This window comes from Saccopteryx bilineata, chromosome 1 (genome assembly GCF_036850765.1).
Source record: "Saccopteryx bilineata isolate mSacBil1 chromosome 1, mSacBil1_pri_phased_curated, whole genome shotgun sequence".
Taxonomy (NCBI): domain Eukaryota; kingdom Metazoa; phylum Chordata; class Mammalia; order Chiroptera; family Emballonuridae; genus Saccopteryx; species Saccopteryx bilineata.
Window position 1 is genome coordinate 327304941 of NC_089490.1, and position 20429 is coordinate 327325369.

Sequence of the window (20429 nt, forward strand, 5' to 3'; positions counted from 1 at the left end):
CGTTATTTGTTAACCTACTATGGCCTCCCAGAGGGCAGATGACATGGCTTTTGTTTTTCCTGCTGGACTCGGGCCTCAATTAATATCTGTGGATTTGAAGAAGGAAGATAAATCTGTTGGTGCTAAATGAAGACCTGGCCTGGCCAGGTGGCTCAGGGGATAGAGCATCTTTCTGGCGCATCAAGGTCAGGGTTTCATCCTGGTCAGGGCATGTACGAAAAGCAACCGATACATGAACAAATGGAATAACTAAATATAACTACTAAATGGAATGACAAGTTGATGCTTCTTTCTCTTTCTGTCCCCTCCTCTCTCTCTTCCTCAAATCAATGAAAAAAATTTTAAAAAGAATGAGGACCAGTGATGTCTACAAGTAGAAAGCCCAGGAAGAAATTCTGGTGGAGCTGCCCCTTTCCCACTTCTCCACACATCCCCCCCTTTCCCTTCCTTCACACTCCTTGTCTGTGTGCATGCGATTTCTTCTCTCCTTCAAGGTTATCTTTCCTTTTATGCAGTTAGAATAAGAATGAAAACTAGTGGCTACTGAGAGCTAGCCACGTGTCAGGCATGGTCCTCAGCTCTTCATCTGAATTATCCCAATGAATCCTCACAACAACCCCAGGAGGCACTGGCATGATCCCTCCTTTTAAAGTGAGTGACTGAGAAATACAGATTAGGGGGCATCCCCCAAGTCTCACAACTTGAACTGAGTGGAACCAGGAGCGGAAGCCAGGCAGACTTTGTGCTCCAAGTGCCTGAAGAGTGTGCATGTGTAGTGCATTTGTGGTATGTGTGCATGGATAGTGTGATGTGTCCATATATACAGAGCAAACAAAGTGTGGTGTGGTGGCAGGGGTAGGGTACACAGGGTGGTGTGTGCAGGTGCACGCATGCGGGTATGTGTAGGGAGGTCCGCGGGGGAGTGCAGGTGGCTTGCCCTCTGAGCCGCCCCAGCCCCCTTGGGCCCCTGCAGAGCTACTCACCTGCCAGTACTGCAGAGCTTGCCTTTCATTCCTGCTAACAGGAAGGTATCTGCTGCCACCACCCTTGCAGGGGGGAGAGAGAAAGCAGCGACGACACTAACACGGAGAGTTGAGAAGGCAGCCCATAGGAAAGAACTGGCTTCTCCTGCCCAGGCCTTTCCTCTGCCGTCCCTTCCTTGGACCTTGGATGCATCAAGCTCTGAACGCACCACAGAGAGAGGGGCTGCCAGGTCCAAGGCTAGGCTCGCTGGCCCCAGTACCGGTAGGTGTCCCCTGACCAGCTGGAACCACGGGTGCGGACAGACCTGTCCACAGGATGAAGTGCCACCAGCCATGTGCTGTCATGCGGACAGGACGGCACAGCAGGGGCGGCCGCAGCCTGGGAGCGGATTCACTCCTGCCATTTCACGAGTCTGTCGCGCAGCTGGTGTGCCTCAGAGCCAGGCTAGTGAGCGTCTGCCTGGACGGGGTCGGGGGCGTTAACGACAGGTAGAGCTTGGCCCTGCTGCCCGTTGGTGTGGCTGCCCTGAGAAGCATCCTGAGAGCAGAACCATGGGCTCCAGAGGCCTAAGACGATCTTCTTGTACTCCCTGCGGAAGTTCTGATTCAGGAGACCGTAGATGATGGCATTAAGGCAGCTGTGGAAGTAAGCCAGGAAGTAGCTGGTGACAAAGAGCCCCTCTGGAACCATCCCTTCTGGGTCGATGGCCACAGCAAGGCCAATGCAGTTCAGCGGGGCCCAGCAGATAGCGAAGATCACAAACACCACAAACATAGTGAGGAAGCTCCGGACGTCACTGGACCTGAGGCGCAGCCTGCTCTCCGCCTTGGCCTTCCTGCGGGCCTGGAGCACCAGCACCCAGATGCGCAGGTAACAGAAGGACACGATGGTCACAGGGAGAAGGAAGTGGATGACCACCACTGCCACCGTGTACTGGGCACTGGCTGTCTGGATAAAGGTGCAGGAATAGATGCGGGGGTCGTACTCCAGGGACCCCACAAAGAAGTTGGGCAGCAAGGCCACCACAGTGAGGAGCCAGATGAGGCCGATGTAGAGTGCGGTGTGCCAGTGCTGGCAGGCCCGGTGGAAGGCCGTGCCGTGGCAGATGTAGCAGTAGCGGTTAATGGCGATGGCAGTGATGTTGAAGACGGAGCCGATGACGCTCAGGCCCATCACAAAGGCACTGGCCTTGCAGTGCGCCTGCCCCAGGGTCCAGCCATCATGGAAGATGGCCATGAGGATTAGTGGGTAGGGGTACAAGGCCACCACCAGGTCAGACAATGCCAGGCTCACCAGGAACAAATTACCTGAAACAGGAAACAGGAAGCAACAGTCAGCACAAGACCCTGCAATTTCTCTTCCGTAAAACATTCTATTCTTTGTCTAGTTACTTCAGAGTATTCAAATTTCTGTTAGTACTGGGAGCAGAAACTGAGTGGCTTTTAGACACAGAGTGCTGGGTTTCGGCTGCATGTCTGTTACTCACTATGTGGCTGAAGCAGTTCCACAGACTCTCTGCGAGACTCGTTTTCTCGTTTGTAAAGTGAGGATCATAGTGTCTATTTTATACTGTAGCTGTGAGAATTAAATAATGATTCAAAGTTCTTGGGGACACAGTAGGTGCTCACCAATGGTAACTATTTCCATGATAGGCACGGTTGCTCAGTAGTTTTGTATCATTTAACTCGGGCAAGGATTCTGGGGAGAAGAATCTCAAAGCCAGGAATGTGGGTTCACCACCAGCCCCTTCCTCTATCCACCCACCTCCCCGCATCTCTCTCTGACACTTTCCTTTTGTATCCCCCCCCCCCCCACTGGTTAACAGGCTCCTTTCCGGGTCTCTTTAACTCAATTTTCTAAATGTGAACTGCATTTTGCAGGTGGGATGGAAGAAAGGTTTTGAGAGTGGGAACCTTGAGTTCTGGTGTTCCTGTCTGGGACACACATGAAGCCGTGTTGCCATACTGGCAGACACACGGCGTGGTGGCTCAGCGTCCCATCCTGCGGAGCCGGAGGGGCTGTGGCTGCCCCCTCCCCGGCTCACAGCCTCCGCAGGCCTCCCCATTCTGCCTGCACTTCCTTGGCTTTCTGAACCACCTCCTTCCTCTGAACAGAATGTTCTCCAGCATTACCAATCTCAGCCGTCCAGAAAGAGCCCCAGAAAAACCACGACCATCGATGAATATGCTTCAGGCATGTTCTGGGCCGGAGTCCTAGGAAGGAGGTAGATCCAAAAGAACACAGTCCCTGTTTCTAAAACGTCTGCATCCTAAAACCAGCACTGACTCATGAATAAAGCACCAAAACCCTGAAAGTTTAGGCAACACGAAGTTCAAGGCACGAGCTGTTCCAATCTGAACACCATCTGTTATAGTCACCAAGTGTTTACTGTTTGAGTCCCTACTGTATGCTCAAAAGATACTCTCCCACCAACAGAGGCCTTCAGGGACACAGCGGGTGCTGGACACAGTGTTTCAAGTCTTCTGTCCTCTTGCCACATGGTGACGGGCCAGCTGCCGCCCTTGCAGTGGCTGAACACGGAGGGAAGATGGAAGGGCTTGGCAGGAGGGACGCTCCACGGCCGCCCTGCACCTGTTCTGCATGCCAGAGGCTTCCGTGGCCACCCCGGGGCTACGAGGGTCAGGCGGATGGAAGAGTCCAAAAGGCACAGTAATCTGAGAGGCCAGGTGGTAGTTTGGCTTCAAGGGGATTCAGATAAAGAGAGGCTCAGAGCCACCCAGCTGGGAGTTCCCTTGAGTCAGACTTTTAGGTGAGGTAGACATCAAACTTGCAGTTAGGAACCCACAAAGTAGTCAAAGTGCTGTCTTCATCCCTCTCCTGTCCCAACACACATTCTCACCCCCATCTCAAGGAAGCTTCCACGGGACATGCTCCACGTGCCCTTGGGAACCTGGCAGGACCACAGGCAGCCTTCTTCAAGTGCCTGTTTTGGCCCCAGAGGTTTGAGATCAACCCCAATCAGAACAACAGAAGTCTGTTAAGCTCCCTGGGAGGTCTCAGGACCTGAGTACTCCTAAGTCTAGAGAGCTGGGCCAGGGGCCCAGGGAGACAGGCTGCGTCCGAATAGAAAGAGATCATTTGGACCATCAGAGTGCTTGTGAGGTAGTGAGCTTCCCTGTCTCTGGAGACATTCAGATAGAGGTTGATGGTAAAGGAGACTCTGGCCTCAGAGTGGCCTGCTGGATTCCTTCCAGTCTACTACTTTAAGGAATCTGTTCACTAAATAGGATGAAGCCCCTCCTGTTCTTTCTGCTTGGTACTGCAAGGCAAGAAATGCACCCCTGAGGACTTGCTTGGGGTGTGGAGGAGTCTCCCACTTCTTCGTTTAATTCCCAGCCTTGCTTGCTGTCTCCACTGGTAGCTTTTTGTCTCTGACTCCCCTACGCAGACCTCACTTGGTCCCAAAAGAGCGAGGAATTTCATCTCTCAAAGTTCTTGTTCTCAGCTGAATTTTAAATGTCCTTTTGGCATCTGAAGGTGGTGCTAGGAGTTGCAGTGATTTTTTTTAAATTAATTTTAATGGGGTGACATTGATAAATCAGGGTACATATGTTCAGAGAAAACATCTCCATATTATTTTGACATTTGATTATGTTGCATACCTCTCACCCAAAGTCAAATTGTCTTCTGTCTGGTTTTCTTTGTGCCCCTCCCCTCCCCCCACCCCCTCCCTCTCCTTCCTCCCCCCTTTCCCCTAGTGATTTGCAGTAATATCAGTTCAGCCACATCCTGGCCACATGAGCTTGAACAAGTTACTGAACTTCTTTCTCTGGGATGATTCCTTCATCAGTTCCCTTCTTACCTTTCGAAGGCCTCCTTCCCCCTCCTCACACACATCCACATGGCTGTTTCTACGAGGAAAATCACTTCTTTCCACACAGAAGTATTGGTCTCTGCCAGGCTTGCTAAGTGGCAAACAAGCTTTTGGCACTTGCAAGTATGTGGGAAGAAAGTCAAGAGCTGCTGCGTGTGGGCGCTGGCTCGTCCAGCTGTTTCCCAGGAAAGCAGTCAACCTCTGCCATGTAACATGGCACATCCCCTAATAATGCCTAGGAGGCTGGCAAACAGCTGGTAAAGAGTGGGAAGAATACGTTCAACTCCACGTGGAAAGTGATTTAATTACTCTCTTGTGTCATTCCAGCTGTTTCTAAAAGGCTGAAATCAACTAGTTCCTGCTGTAGAGTCATCGGCCCGGACGTCACACTGCCTCCTGGCTTTCTTGACACTATTCCAAATTAGGCAAATAACATTCTTGCTTTGCCTCCCATTTGTAAGGAGCCAGGTTCTGCCTGGAAGACAGTCAAGGAAAGATCCAGTTCTCTACCCATTTCTTCCCCAGACAGTTGAGAAATCAACCAGGAAGCACACAGCACTGCTCATCACTCCGTGCGCAGGCTTCTAATGAATATTTATATCACAAGTCCTGGTGTGGCTTATTTCCATCTTCCTCCATCAGACAGGGCATATTAGTGGATACAGACAACAGGGTTTTGTTCCCTAATATGTAATTTCCTTCCACATTCATACCCAAAGCGCAAACCTTCCCATACAGACTGTCACGGTCCCCTCCCTCTTCACCTCCTCTCTTCTTTCTGGGAAATCTAGTTCTTAACCAGGACCCGGTAATCTGGGGAAGAGCCGGCAAGTGATGAGCTCTCTAGTCTTCTTCCGAGAGGAGAATCCTGGAAGACAAAGCTACCTCCAATCCTTTGCCCCTCTTCCCTGTGCCCACCCTGCACACCCAGGAGAGACTATTGGATTTAAATTGCCCCTTGTCCCTGAGGTAAAATAGGCAATGTAGAAATACACAGTCATTGAATAATTTACTCAACAAGTGTTGCTGAACACTTACCAAGAACTGGCCATGCCTGTGCTGGGGCTCGGGAAATGTGGTGAACATGATAAACACACTTCCTCCCCTTACAAAGCCCAGGGTCTCATAGGAGAGACTCTTAAATAAAAACAAGATGTGGAGAGGATTACTACAGGGAAGTCAACAGATGGTCTATTATTTATAACAGAATTAAACTTCCTATGCCTTGAGGTCTTTTTCTATTTTCCACTTTTTCAAACATATACTACATTTACTGAGCACCTACCATGCTTGGTCAGGGCGCAGTGATGGATGCAAGACACGGCGTGGCCCTTCAGTGTGGTGGTGGTGGTGTGGGGTGGGGAGGCCAGCACAAGACGGTGAGACAGCGGGAAAGAATCAGTCGGCATGGGGGCGGGGGCAGTGGGGGGTGGGGCTGCTTAGGCAGGACAATTCAAGAAACTGGACACTATCACCAAGACCTTGCACCAGGCTGCCTTCAGCCCAGAAGCAGGACCCCTCAAATAGGATCTCGTAAGGAATGATAGTAATCTCCAAATGAATATGAGATCTTTTTATTACTTTCTAGAGCTAGGCCTTTGAAATCATTGTGAATAGACCGTTTATTAAAAACTTGATTTTTTTACAAATACTAAAACAATGTCCTTTATATTAATGTAAGCTTCTAATTTGATTCCCAAATTCTTTGAGGGCAGAGGGTTATTTTTTCCTCCAAAATCACATTGTTAATGGAAATCTTAGAGTATGTAGAGAAATTATATATACAAGAACTGAGTTTGAAACTTAACTTTGCTTTTTAATTCAAGGAGAACAGGGCTGCTAAGCAAACTAATAAATAGGATGGGGGATAGATACTTCAACCACTTAAAAGAAGAAAATATATTTAAGAGTTTAAGCATTCGTTTAAAAGAATAACTGTTTATTACAAAACATTCTGCCAGACTGGCCCTGGCTGGATAGCTCAGTTGGTTAGAACATCGTCCTGAAGCACAGAGGTTGCCGGTTTAATCCCTGGTCACGGCACATACAAGAACAAATCAATGTTCCTGTCCCTCTCTTACTCTCTCTCCCTTTCCCTGTTTCTAAAATAAGAAAATAAATAAACATTAAAAAAATGAAAAAAAAAATTCTGCCAGAATCATCACAAACCTTAATCATACTTAATAACAAAACAACTGGGATAGCACCTTAAAATTCATAATGTGCATTTACATAAATTGACTCAAATGTTTCTCACCAGAATCCTTTAATGTTGATAGTGTGATTTCCATTTTATTAGATCAAAATCCAACACAGTTTTCATGTTTTTATTTTGGACTTTACTTCCCAACTCCCTTTTACTCTTCCAGCAATAAATATTTAAAATGGTAATACCTAAGAGCAGCATCAATATCTTCTGACTCTTGCAACATATCATGCTAAATACAGAATCCAATTTTCTGGGAAAAAAAGTGAAGGCAGTCAAACATGAAAATCTTCATATCCCTGGGCCACTGAGAGCTACATCGTAGAAATGAAAGAAGATTATGAGCTTTCATGATTATTTGGCTAAAGACGTAATTATGAGATTTAAAATGTGTTCATTTTTGCTCAGTGAGGAGATAGGGTATTCAACACTAAATTGTGAGGTTGGAAAGCTCAGGCTACATCAGGGAGGGACTCCGAGGCAGGCCAGATTGGTCTTCTGTTGATAACAAGCACTCCAAACTCATAAGCTCAGCAGACCAAAAGATACCTATCACCTAGTGGCATCGCCAGCCACAAGGGTCAGCGGTAGGAGAAAGCCAGGATGAAGCAGTTCTGCTTTACCCTGTAATGCTGGAGGGCAGGGAATGTGGATCAATTAAATATTTTCTTCTGGCTTCTCAAGAGCCTTTGTCCAGGGCCAGCTTATTTAATTGGTTTATCATTTACCTGCTCAATCAGTAAGTGGGAGGAGAAGGACAAGGAATACAGGTGGGCTCTGCTCTAATTTAACTGGGATGCTACACACCTGCTAGGGTGAGAATTCCCAACTGGAACACAGTCACCAGTTCCAAAGAAGAGATGGCACAGACTCTGAGCATCGCTGGGCACCTGCAGGACTGAACGAACAGAGTGGACAAGGACCTGTGAGTTCAGCAACCAAGTCTACATTTCCCTGGGTAATTCCACTGTTCAATTTTTGATATCCTTCCTCCTTACAAATCACCAAAATGTCCTAGAAATGGCCCTGTATTCAGTTACTAACAACACCTCTTTGATGGCATCTTTAACCCACTTGTAGCATAAGAATCCATTGTCAGCCCTGGCCAGGTAGCTCAACTGGCTAGCATGTTCCGCTGCGCCAAGGTTGCGGGTCAGGGCACAAACAAGAAGCAACCTGGTCAGAGCACATACAAGAATCAACCAACCAATGAATGCATAAATAAGTGGAACAACAAATTGACATTTCTCAATCTCCCTTCCTCTCACTATAAAATCAATCAATCAATAAAAATTGCAAAAAAAAAAAATAAAATGTTGAAAAGAATCCATCGTCAGACCATGGCTCCTGACCGCTGCCTGTGAAGTTAGGGTGGCTGTGCCTATGGGCCAGGGCTGACCGATGCTGCTGCACTTTGTCCTCCGCTAATGGACATTTCTCGATGTTACAGGACACGTTTCTCTCAGCGCTCTTCTGTGTAGCTGACTATCTAAATGGTGCAGGTAACGGCCGTAGGCTCACATATTATGGGCCGTTTAAAGGGGCCAACTCCTTAGGAAGTCACCGGGGCACAACGCTAGGGAGCTGCGGAGTAGCTGGGGCCTCCCAGCTCCGCGGCTCCGTGGCCGCAATCGGAAGCACATGCACTTTTTTGTGCTGAAGGTGCCAGCGAGCGTTCAAGAACAATGAAGTGTCCTTTGGGCCTTTAGTGCTAAAAGCAATTCCGTTTCATGAGAAACATACTGATTTCCTGAGCAGTGCTGAGTACTGTAAGAGGGGTACCACACTTCATGAAGCAAAATAATTTCTTTGGTCTCACTGCTTCCTGATATCTTGTCCATTTTCAATTTGTTTCAGCAGACCTGCATTCAGTTTTTACTATGTACCTGGCTCTGTGGACAGAAATGGAATAACCTCTGCTCTCAATGAGCTTGCGGTCCAGTGGGGAGAGAGAAAAACTAGCAATGCAGTGAGGTGAGGACACGTACCAGCCTGTGGAGGAAGATAGGAACTGCGCCTTTCATGGTATTATATACACCAACAGCCCTTTGGGGGACGTGAGAAAGGAGTCCGAAGGAGATACTCAGTAGCAGAACAGAGGCCGAGCTTCCCAAGGGGAAGGATCATGCAGAGAACAGGGCCTGAGTGGGAGAGGCAGCCGCTTGGTGCTCTGGGGACAGACCTCGTCTGTACATACAGAGCAGTCACTGAAGGAAGGGAGGACTGGGGCAGAGCTAGCAGCCACTGGAGGACGGAGCAGGGAAAGCTATCTGGAGACGGTGGACACAGTTTGCTCAAGAGACAGAGATAATGTAAATTGCAGAACGAGTAGAGAGGATAGGAAAGAGGAAATTTGAGAACTAGTCTAAGGCAAAGATCATGAAAATCTGGGGAAGAATAGCTCCAGGGATCAGGTATCTGGGAGATGAAGAGAGGAAGGAGATTAAAAACGGGAGCCAGATAAACTGACAGAATGAAAGGCCCCAAGGAGAGAGTGGCCCTCAGTGTCCCACACAGGGCAGAGGAGCATTTCTGAGGGTGCCAGACCCCAGAGGACTGAAGAGGAACTGGGAAGCAATGGGGTGGTCAGTGGGTATAAACTGGTATATGAAGATGTCTGGCTGAGAAGGTAAGGAAGTTAGAAAAAGACATAAAATCCAAGAAAGATTCTTTTTCTTTGAAACTCTGGAGACCTCTGCGTGTATGTTGTTGGCTAAAGGGAAAGAGGCAGAGGCTAAACAAATAGAAGAGAGAGAAGGAACTGGATAGAAGGTTCCAGAACATCATGGGAAGGAAGAGATTATACAAACACAGGGATTGATATTGGCCATGTCCAGTTTGAGCTAAGAGTAGCAGTATCAGGCACAAAGAAAAGTCCTCAGAGGCTGTCAGGAGAACCCAACGTGTGACAGGTCCCCAGGAAGCACACACTGGGAAGTATGAAGTGCCAACCCAGTGCCATGTGCTGCATGAGGTTCTGAGAATATTGCGGAGTGAACATCCACCTGGCCCCACCTTCTAAGCTGCGTAAGTGCCCTGAATCTGTCTCCCACCCTCCTTCCATCCGCCCTGTCTGCCTTTCTCTGGTGCCAGCTCTGAAAAAGCCAACCCAATGCACATGGAACAGAATCGGCAGGCAGGGCATCCCAGGGAAAAAGGAACAATAACTCTGACCACTTACTCTGCTATCAGGAACATCCTGTTGTGAATGACAAGGGTCTGCCCCACAGAGAAACTGGGTTTGTGACAGTCAAGTAAAAGATACCGATGTCTTCTAAAAAAGGTGCTATGGCCTTAATGTGGACTGGGTACCTTGATTATTGAAAATATATGTATTCTCATGTTACTCCTATCTTCTATTTTTTTCCCCAGAACTATCTTCTTAATACGAATGGCATTAATTACAGAAAGGTCTGAGATAAGTTTCTTAAAGAAAATTCAAACTCTTCAGTAAGAGAACACCTGATTAACAGTGGAATGTATGCTAACTATTCTAAGTTAAGTTCTTAGCACCTTTTGAAATCTTACTCTGGGCCCTGACCGGTTTGCTCAGTGGATAGAGTGTTGGCCTGGCGTGCAGATGTTCCAGGTTTGATTCCCGGTCAGGGCACACATGAGAAGCAACCATCTCTTCTTTTCCCCTCTTTCTCCCCCTTCTCTCTCTGTTCCCCTCTTGCAGCATCAGTGGCTCAATTGGTCCAAGCGCTGACCCTGGGCGCTGAGGATAGCTAGGTTGGTTTAAGCATTGGCCTCAGGCACTGAGGATAGTTCAGTTGATTCGAGCATTGACCCAAGATGGGGGTTGCCAGTTGAATTTCATTTGGGGCACATGCGAGAGTCCTATCTCCCCTCCTCTCATTAAAAAAAAAAAAATCTCACCCTGCCAACTTTATTTAAAGTCAGTACTATGGCTACAGCAGTCACCAGTGTGTCAGGAACCAATGTCATTTAGATACAGTGTTAAATTTTTATTTTTCTGGTGCTGAGCTGTAGCAGACTCAACAGGAGGTAGGAAAGAGAACAGAAGATGTGCCAGCAATTTATCATGCTCATCACCTGCTCGAACCATGTTCTCCAGTCAGTAACATTTCCATGAGTCCTGCTAGGAGTGCAGAAAGGCCAGAAGGATGCAGAAGGGCAGAAGATGCTTGTCTGCCTCAGGCAAAGGGAAGCAGCACACTCTGCCCTCAGCCACCTCTCTTATGGTGGGCAGCTCAATTATTGCACAGGGGGCCACAGCCCACCAGGCCTTCTCTAAATACCCAGTCAGTGAGAGAAGCGGCCAGTGTCAGAACCCAGAGGGCACCATCCTGCCTTCCCCGCCTCTCTGTGCAGGAAATGAATGTTTGTGGCTGCTGCAAATAAATGATATGATCAACAATATTAAATATATAGCTTTCTAATCATAACCTGCTCTTTCCTACTATGCAGGCTTTTACTCAAAGGATACAATAATATCTTGAACATATTCCAGATAGTACTAGCCACCATGACTGAAATGACTGCATTAGAAAGCTTAATTCTTCTTAATAATGTGATATCCTATAATATGAATAGAAGCTCACTTTGTTCTTTAAAATAAAAATCCTAGAGTCACAGGGCCACACAAAATATAAGTGTATAACCATTTACTAAAAATGGTCATAGCTCCTTAGAAAAGCTTGCTTAAGCTATATAGTTGGCTTTCTGCTCTTATCTTTTCATTTTAATTCATGCCAATGTATGAGTTGCCTCTAAGGCCCAAAGTGGGAAGTTGCAAATTGACAAATAGGTCACTGAGCTTCTTCCCAAGCAGAAATGGTCAGCATAAGCCAGTGACCCTCCAGGGCCACAGTTCGCATACACCCTCCCTCTGGTTTTGTTCCCTTGCAGACCAGATATGGGAAAATAAAAACGAGGGTGGATTGAAAGGGGAAAATATTTTCAGGATTGCAGCACTATTTAGTCTAATCATTGTTTTAATTGTGGTTAATCTCACAAATTTCCTGCCCTAAAAACAAAACAAAACAAAGCAAAAAAGACAAGAAAAAAAGGAAAGGAAAAGGAAAAACATACTATCTCAAAGCAATCTAGTTCAGTCCAAGCAGAGCCTGCAGATTTCTGCATTTGCACTCTCTTGGTAGGAATTGAGTCTTCAAATGACCTGCAGATAACTTTCTGACACAGAACCCTCCAGAGTTCTTTCATTAACTCACTCATTGTCTTAGCAAATATTTTCTAAGCCATCTACTGCGTGAAGCTACAGCGCTTGAGGGGAGAGTAAGAAGTATCAAAGATTCTGAGATTTCTGTGGCCAGAGAGGGGTCGCAATCCGAACCAGCACAAATTAGAACGCCAAGGATCACGACGTTGTCTAGGCGCGTGAGTTCCCACAGATCCCCCACCCTGCCAAAAACTGCACGAGAAAACTTTGCCCAATTAATGCTGGTACTGATGAGCCCAGTGTGCCCTCAGCAACTGCAAGAGGCGGTGTCAGAGTCGCACGTCGTCTGGGGGAAGGCAGCAACTCACCTTGGCTTTTGAGTTCAAGATCAAACTTAGGGACCAGGTTAAAGAGAAACGAACGTGGAGCCCGGGACTGAGAAGGATCAGGGCGGCAGATCGCTGGGTCAAGGTCAAGACCAGACGCCAGGGGACGGCCCAGATGCCAAGGGGACAGCGGGAGCCCCGCAGCGGGCGTGGCGCTCACCTGCGTAGTTCCGGAGCTTGCGGCTCCTGAACACCGAGAAGATAACCAGCAGGTTGCCCAGGATGTCCACCACGGTGGTGACGACGAGCACGGCGGAGAGAGCGGGCGCCACCCAGGGAGGCCGGGGGCCGCCTGCCCCGGGCCAGTCTGGGCGCAAGGCCCGCCCGCCCGCCTCGCAGCAGTTGGCGAAAGATCCGTTCTCAGGCATCTTAGACCCTCGTGCGCGGCGCTCCAGCCACCGCGCTGCCCCCTCTCGCCTAAAGAAGTGCAGTGCAGAGCGGGGCGCTCCTGCCGCCCCTTTCGCTGCCCAAGCCGCGTGGGCTAGGGAGGAGGCCAGTGTGGAGGGAGCTCGAGGAGATAATTAAATAAACCTGGGCAGGGGGAGGAGAAAAATATGGAAACAGGAGGAAAACTTGGGGTGCAGGCGTTGCCAGAAAGAGTGGGTCCCTCGGCAGCTCGCTCAGGAGCAGAGGCGAGGAGCCGCTTGCTCTGGCACCGGGAGACCAGCACGTGTCTGGTCCAGCTCAGACCGCGGTCGCTGAGCCCACAGCCACGCCCAAGACCCCAGATTCTCCCCACCCACACGCAACCCCCAGAGAAGCTGTGCTCAGGAGGGACACTCAGGTTTGCAGACTGGGTAAGGCGGTCGAAACCTGTTGTTGTCAAAAGGGCAGAGTTTGAGGTCCTACCTACAGGGCTGCGCAGCTCCCAAGAGAACGCAAAAAAGAGAATGTCAACTCAGGGGTATGGGGACAGATCCCAGAGCAAAATAGGTTAGAAAGTTACCCTCTAGGCAGCTGCAGGAGAAAGGGGAATCTGTGCTATTTATTGAGCATTTGCTGTGTATTATGAGAGACATTAGTCAATACAAAGATTTATAAATATTATAATGTGGTTTTTGGAGGGGTTAGAACAAAAAGAAGAGAAAGATATGATTATAGGAAAGAAGAAACTTAGATGCCCTTTTTAAAAATGAACACTTATTCTAATAATAGCTAACCACTTTCAAAGGCTAACATGATGCCAATCACTGTGCTGAGAAGCACTCCTTGCATCACTGGAATCATTAAAATTAGAAAGGTTGATAGCCTGACTGGTGGTGTCACAGTGGATAGTTGATCTGGGACGCTGAAGTCCCAGGTTTGAAACCCTGAGGTTACAGACTGAGTGCGGGCTCACCAGCCTGAGTGCTGCATTGTCAGCTTGAGTGTGGGATCATCAACATGATCCCATGGTCTCTGGCTTGAGCCCAAAGGTCATTGGCTTGAAGCCCAAGGTTGCTGGCTTGAGCAAGGGGTCACTGACTCTGCTGGAGGGCCCCCCTCACCCCATCAAGGCACCTATGTATGAGAAGCAATCAATGAACTAGTGTCACAACTGGGAATTATTGCTTCTCATCTCTCTCCCTACCCACCCCAACCCCAACTTAAAAAAAAAAAAAAGGCTGAAAATCCTAAATTTGGCAAGGAGGTGAAGCACCTGGAACTCCCAAACATTGCTTTCATTAGAATGCAAAATGGTATAGCCACTTTAAAGAGCTGTTTGGTAGTTTGTTATTGAGTTAAACATACACGTATGACCAAAAATGAAATGCATAATAAAATAAATGAAACATATGCCCCCAAAAAGGTTTGTTCAAGAATGTTCATAGGCTCCTTATTTATAGTAGCCCACACTTGGAAACAGCCTAAATGTCCATTAACAGAAGAGTGGGAAAACAAGTTGTGGTATAGTCACACAATGAAATACTACACAGCAATAAAAACTACTGATGTACACAACAACACGGATTAGTCTCAAAATATTATATTGAAGCAAGATACAGAGGAGTACATATCATACAATTTTATTTATATACAGCCCCAAACCAGGAAACATTATTAAGGTGATAGACATTAGAACAATGTTTAACTGTGTGGGTGAGCACAGAATAAATTTTTGGGATGTTGTCTGTGTGTGTGTTTTAATATAAATTATACTCTCTCACCTCTGGCCCAAAACACAAAAGCAAAAAGGAAGAACACAGTGGAGAGGGATGGACTCTGATGATGCGATGATGCAGAAGAAGATGATAATTAAAGGACTAAACTCGAGCCCTGACTTCATCCAGAGAAGAAACATTATTGTTAGGAGAGAGAGGCTTTTTCCCTACAGTAGAAAAGAAGCAAAAGCCCTGTAACAATTCAGAAGTGTTTCTAGATTGGGGTGAGAAGATGAAGGAGTTTCTCTCTGGCTGCTAGATTCTGAGGGAGCTGGAGGCTCCCTCATTAGCCAGGATTCAGGGAAAGAGAATGTGGGAGGTGTGAAGACAGAAGAAAGTCTGAAATGTCATTTCAGAGAATGGGAATGTCACCTAAAAAAGTGTGACAGGTATGTCAGGAGAGCTGGTGTCCGGGTGGTTTAAGATTGAGGCTTTAAATAAAGTCAGCCAGCTTTGTCTGGTGGTTGCTAATCAGCAACTTAGAACTGCTCAGGACAGGCTCAAAGAAGGCAGAGTGAACTTCAGTGAGGATTAGGGTTTGCCAGCCAGAAGTAAATAACAGAGGGAAGTGCAAGGGCATGATAGGAAAATTGACCCTAAGATTTACATTAAATGAGGGGTGATAAGAAAACAGAAGGAGACTGATGGACCACAAGAAAGATGTAGGATCAAAGGATCAGAGGGATTGAGTGCAGACTTGTGGTGAGTGAATCTGGAAAAATAGATCGTGGTATTTTAGAAAGTGACTTGTTTGAAACAGATTTCTGAGGGGGTGCAGATTCTATTGATGCCAGGACTCTGATGGTGATTATGGGAGTAGGGCACTGGAGGAAGGTGAGGGGAAGCTTGTTGGAAATGAGAAACTCATAGAACTGAGAAGTGGGAGAGGGGAACAAATATTATAGTGGTGAGATAAAAAAAAACAACTATGAGTCAGGAGGCAAATCTCCAATGAATGAGAAGGGATGACCGACTAGTTGGTAGGAGAGCTCCAGGGTAGAGGAGAAAGACACAGCTGGATGGTGTGAGTGTTCAGGGAGAAGGGACAGCCTGTTCTGACACACACACACACACACACACATATCAAACACATAGTGGCACTTCTCTGGCTTTCAACAACCCTTACATCAACAGATGAGTTGAACACAGGTTAAGCTGCCCTAGTTCAGACACACTAATAGCTCATATTTGATTAATTGAGCATGAGGCACAGGAATTTGTCCTGTGCTGCCCCAGAATGTGATCCTGTACACCTTGTCATATACATGATAGTGTATCTCCAGATATCTGGGCAGTAGTAATTGGGGTGCTCTCTACCTAAGATGTCATGCTGTGTCTTAGCAAGCTGACCAGGCTGTGCCTTAAAGAGGTCAGGGAAATGATGCAGCCGCTTTGATAGACAGCTTGGCAGTTTTTTTGCAAAAAAAATAAAAAAGCAAATACACTCTTACCAGTACAATTCAGTAACTACAGTCCTTGGTATTGGCAACAAAAGGTTGCTGTCACCAATCTAATGCCAACAGGAGTCCCCAATCCAGAGTGCAGAAAAAGTAGAAACTTTCTTCAAGTAAATAGTTATAAAATGGGGAAGAGGAAATCACTGGAGGAAGGAAACAGAGTGTCCTCCCTGATCCCTGATTGGTGCATTTTTATGCAGATAAAGGACCCAAATTTGCACTGTTTGATTAGTCCAAATAGCACTTTTCTGATTGGTTAAAATGTTGAATCCTGATTGTTCATTATGAAGCTGCTCTGATTGGTCAGTATAGATGCAAATAAGGACCTGTGCAGTTCCAGTTGGACAGAGCAGGTCTCTCAGCCCATTGGTCAAAATATAAATCCAGGAACTCCTTTATAATGTTTGCCTTAGGCAACAGGAATACAATGCAGAAGTCTTGGCTGCTCAGTCTATGGTTTTTCCCTGATATGTGGCATGTGTAAAAGGTGTTTATGAACAATGGCTACTAGACTCTGGTTACAAGTTTGTGCCCAGTTAAGTAAAAGGAGTCTTTTTTGGCAGCTATATTCCTTCTTGAAGTCCACAGAATTTACCCAAAGGAGTTGAAAACCTATGTCTACATAAAAGCCTGCAGACATAATTGTAACAACTTAATTCAAAATTTCCAAAATTTTAGAAGCAACCAAGATGTCCTCAGTAAATGGATGGATAAATTGTGGCACATTTATACAATGCACTATTGTTCAACACTAAAAACAAAAAGCTACAAAGCCATGAAAAAACCTGGAAAAAACTTAAGTGCATATTACTAAGTGAAACAAAAAGCTACAAAGCCATGAAAAAACCTGGAAAAAACTTAAGTGCATATTACTAAGTGAAATAAGCCTATCTAAAAAGGCTGCATAATTTATGATTCCAAATATATGACCTGTGGAAAAGGCAACACTATGGAGACAGTAAAAAATCAGTGGTTACCAGGGAACAGGAAGAGGGAAAGAATGAATAGTTGGAGCACAGAGTATTTTTAGGGCAGTGAAACTACCCATACAATACTACTGTGGTGGATACATGTCATTATACCTTTGTCCAAATCCATTGAATTTACAACACCAATGAATCCTAATGTAAACTATGCACTTTAGATTATAATGAGGTGTCAATGTAGGTTTTCTGATTATAACAAATATACCACTCTTGTGGGAGATGACGATAGGGGGGAAGGCTATTCACGTGTAGGGGTGGGGAGTAGGTGGGAACTCTTTGTACTTTGTGCTCAATTTTTCTTTGTACCTAAATCTTTTCTGCAAAATAAAATGTATTTATAAGGGGAAGTTGACAGTGAAAGACGGAGCGTTGTTGCCAGGGAGGCTGAAAATGCCTCAGTGCTCACATAGCCTCAATCAAAACAGAATTCACCAAGTTATCAACCAGACAAACTAAAACTAATCTAACGAGAGACGTTGCAGTGGGAGAGAGGTTGGAGCTATGCCACCTGAGGTGATGAAGAAGGGCGCACAGATTTAAAAGAGAGGGTATTCCTTTCAAGGAACTGAGAAGACATCTCAGAAGTAATAAGCTCAGGGCAGAGAGGCTAGAGACTGGGCTAGAGGAGTGGGCAGGAACTGGTCCAGGTAAGCCTCAAAGACCCCTTGAAGAATCTGGACTTGATTCCAAGAGCAGTGGAATCTGTTAATCTGTTTGTCAGACATTTGTACCCTGCCTCGCTTTTCAGTCTCCCCTCCCAACGCAGAAAGGATGTCTGCAGCAGAAAGCAATTCCTTCATTAACATCCAAGTATAGAAGAATGGTGATTGCTTCCAGTGTTCCAGGCTGATGGACTCTTAACCTAGAGCAGTGGGTGGCAAATTCACTAGTCAACAGAGCCAAATATCAACAGTACAACGATTGAAATTTCTTTTGAGAGGCAAATTTTTTAAACTTAAACTATATAGGTAGGTACATTCCTTATTGAGGTAGCGCCAGCACGTGGTGTTTTGTAAGAGCCACACTCAAGGGGCCAAAGAGCTGCATGTGGCTCGCAAGCCGCAGTTTGGCGACCAGGGACCTAGAGGATTCCTTTCACAATAGGTGAAACCAATAGAGGCTGCAACAGCGAAATAAAATTAGACAGGAAGAAAAATCAAACCCTGAAGAAGGGAAAGGAGAAAGACAAAGGAGAGAAATTCAAGATTCTTAGCTAGTTTTTTAACAAAACAAATCAACGTTTTGAATACCTACACAGTGTCCTACAGTTACAAAAATAAGCAGGACTGGTGTTCCTCAAACCTGCCTTCAAGTTCAAACTTAAATCAAAATATGCTCACAGAAGCTCAGCTTTCTACAACCCAACAATAATACATGTCATTGTGAATAGTGCTTGAAACCTTTTCAAAACCACTTTTACATGTGCTATCTGGTGTCTCCTCTCAACAGCCCTGGGAGGCCTGACAAGCAGGTATGATTGTCCAGTTGGATAAAAAGGGGACAGATGCTTAGAAATAAGTAATTTGTCAAGGTTGGTGGGTTGGTGGCTGCTGATTGGCCAAGATGAGTCTCTCACTCAGATGTCTAACAGAATTCACTTCTTTTATTGAATTTATGATGGCTTTTATTCCTTTAGTATGAAATGTACAAAGAATACAATCAAAATTTTCTTTTGGTAATCAGCTTACAATATGGCTAAAACAATCACTCTCTCTTTTAATAATATTATAAACAATAATATTAGCAGCCACAGTTATATTGAATGTTTACTATGTGCTAGACATATGAGACTTTAGGAATCTTTCATTTAATCCTCACATCTCTATGGATGGATATGATTACTGTACTATGAAAAACAAATTCAGAGAGGTTAAGAAATGTGCTCAAGGTTGCCCAGCTCATGGCTCTCAAGGCTGGGATTGGAACCTAGGTTGAATCGAAAACCTGGTACAGTTTTGCTTTTGCAATGGGGAATATTCAAACCTCTGGACTCTTCTCCACCTCAAGAGAAGGATTAGGAAGCTAATCAATGTTGGTCAGGTTAAACCCTGTGAGAAAATGGTTCTGTCCATTTTAAAAGAGATGGTTCTTATAGATTACTTGGAAGATATACCACTGCCAGTATCATGAAGCTGCTCAACTGAAAAATAGTATGGAAAGAGGGATATTATACAAGAAAAGAGTAAAAATGAAACAGAACAACAAAAACCCCACCTTTAGGGCAATCTTTCCTATGTTACCCAAGCACACGCCCATACAGAGACCCGCAAAGTGATCCTGGAACCAAGCCAGCCCAGGCAGGCAAATTATCTCCACTGCTGATTGCATGATCTTTGCCTTTTCTGACTATTTTTTCCCTTCTGGGTAATCATCAGAGCAAGAGTTTCAGTATTGGTTATTTCAGATTTGAATGTAAACTAACAGCTCAGTGTTCAAGCAGAATGGGCTGACCCTTTCCCTGGAATCCACTGAACACCAGATCAGTGCCTCTATATTGTAACACACATTCTAGAATGGATAATTTAGCCAACAAATTATATAACTAAAATTGCAAGTTTTTTTTTATACTTCTTAATTTACCAGAACAATATACTCTTCTAGTAAAGATAAATTATCAGCTGAAAACCATAAGCAGAAAGATTCAAGTAAAAGGACTACACCAACGCCATGATGGGTTTGACTTCTACAGAAGAAAATCTATTTTTAAAGTCCTAATGCTTGTTTTTAATTTTTTTCTAGCAAAAAAATTTTAATGTAGGTGATAAAATTGAGGTTACAAATATAAGATAAATATCAACTAATATACTTCTTGCTTAATGGAAAACAACAGCTGTGACAGTCATGCTTAATTAACATCTTGGTTAAGTAAAGAGAGAAATGAACAGGGGTGTCAACAAGATAGGCAAAGATTTAACAGTTTACATAGTTCTTTGCCCTTCTGAGAAACTCTACATGGGAATTATGCTACAAATGTTCTGTAATATGGTGGCTTAGATCCATCAGTGATCATTCTGTTCACGCATTTTGAACACTGAAAACTAGATTCAAAGTCTGCTCAACCAGCTAATGATACTATGAATCCCTTATGTTCAAAAACATAGTTTAAATTTGTAAACTTCAAGATAAAGCATACTTGTTTTCATAATTACTTTTAGATACAATTGAGACTACACTACTGTATATAATCAGTATACTGCTGTGCACAGTAACTATGGTTACTATATTTTACATTTGTTGGTCACCAACTGCATACATTTTATGCTCCAAAAGAAAGCTATCAATCCAGCAAAA

The 20429-nt window shown here is 45.4% G+C and overlaps 1 protein-coding gene across 1 annotated transcript; it reads right to left on the reverse strand.

The window, feature by feature from the left end:
- Positions 1-1428: 1428 nt before the first annotated feature.
- On the reverse strand, positions 1429-12922 carry MTNR1B (melatonin receptor 1B). The gene is made up of 2 exons (XM_066252767.1): positions 12715-12922; positions 1429-2291 (listed from the first exon to the last, which is right to left on the reverse strand). The coding sequence occupies exons 1-2, from the start codon at positions 12920-12922 to the stop codon at positions 1429-1431; spliced, it is 1071 nt and encodes a 356-aa protein (XP_066108864.1).
- Between the last annotated feature and the right edge of the window lie 7507 nt (positions 12923-20429).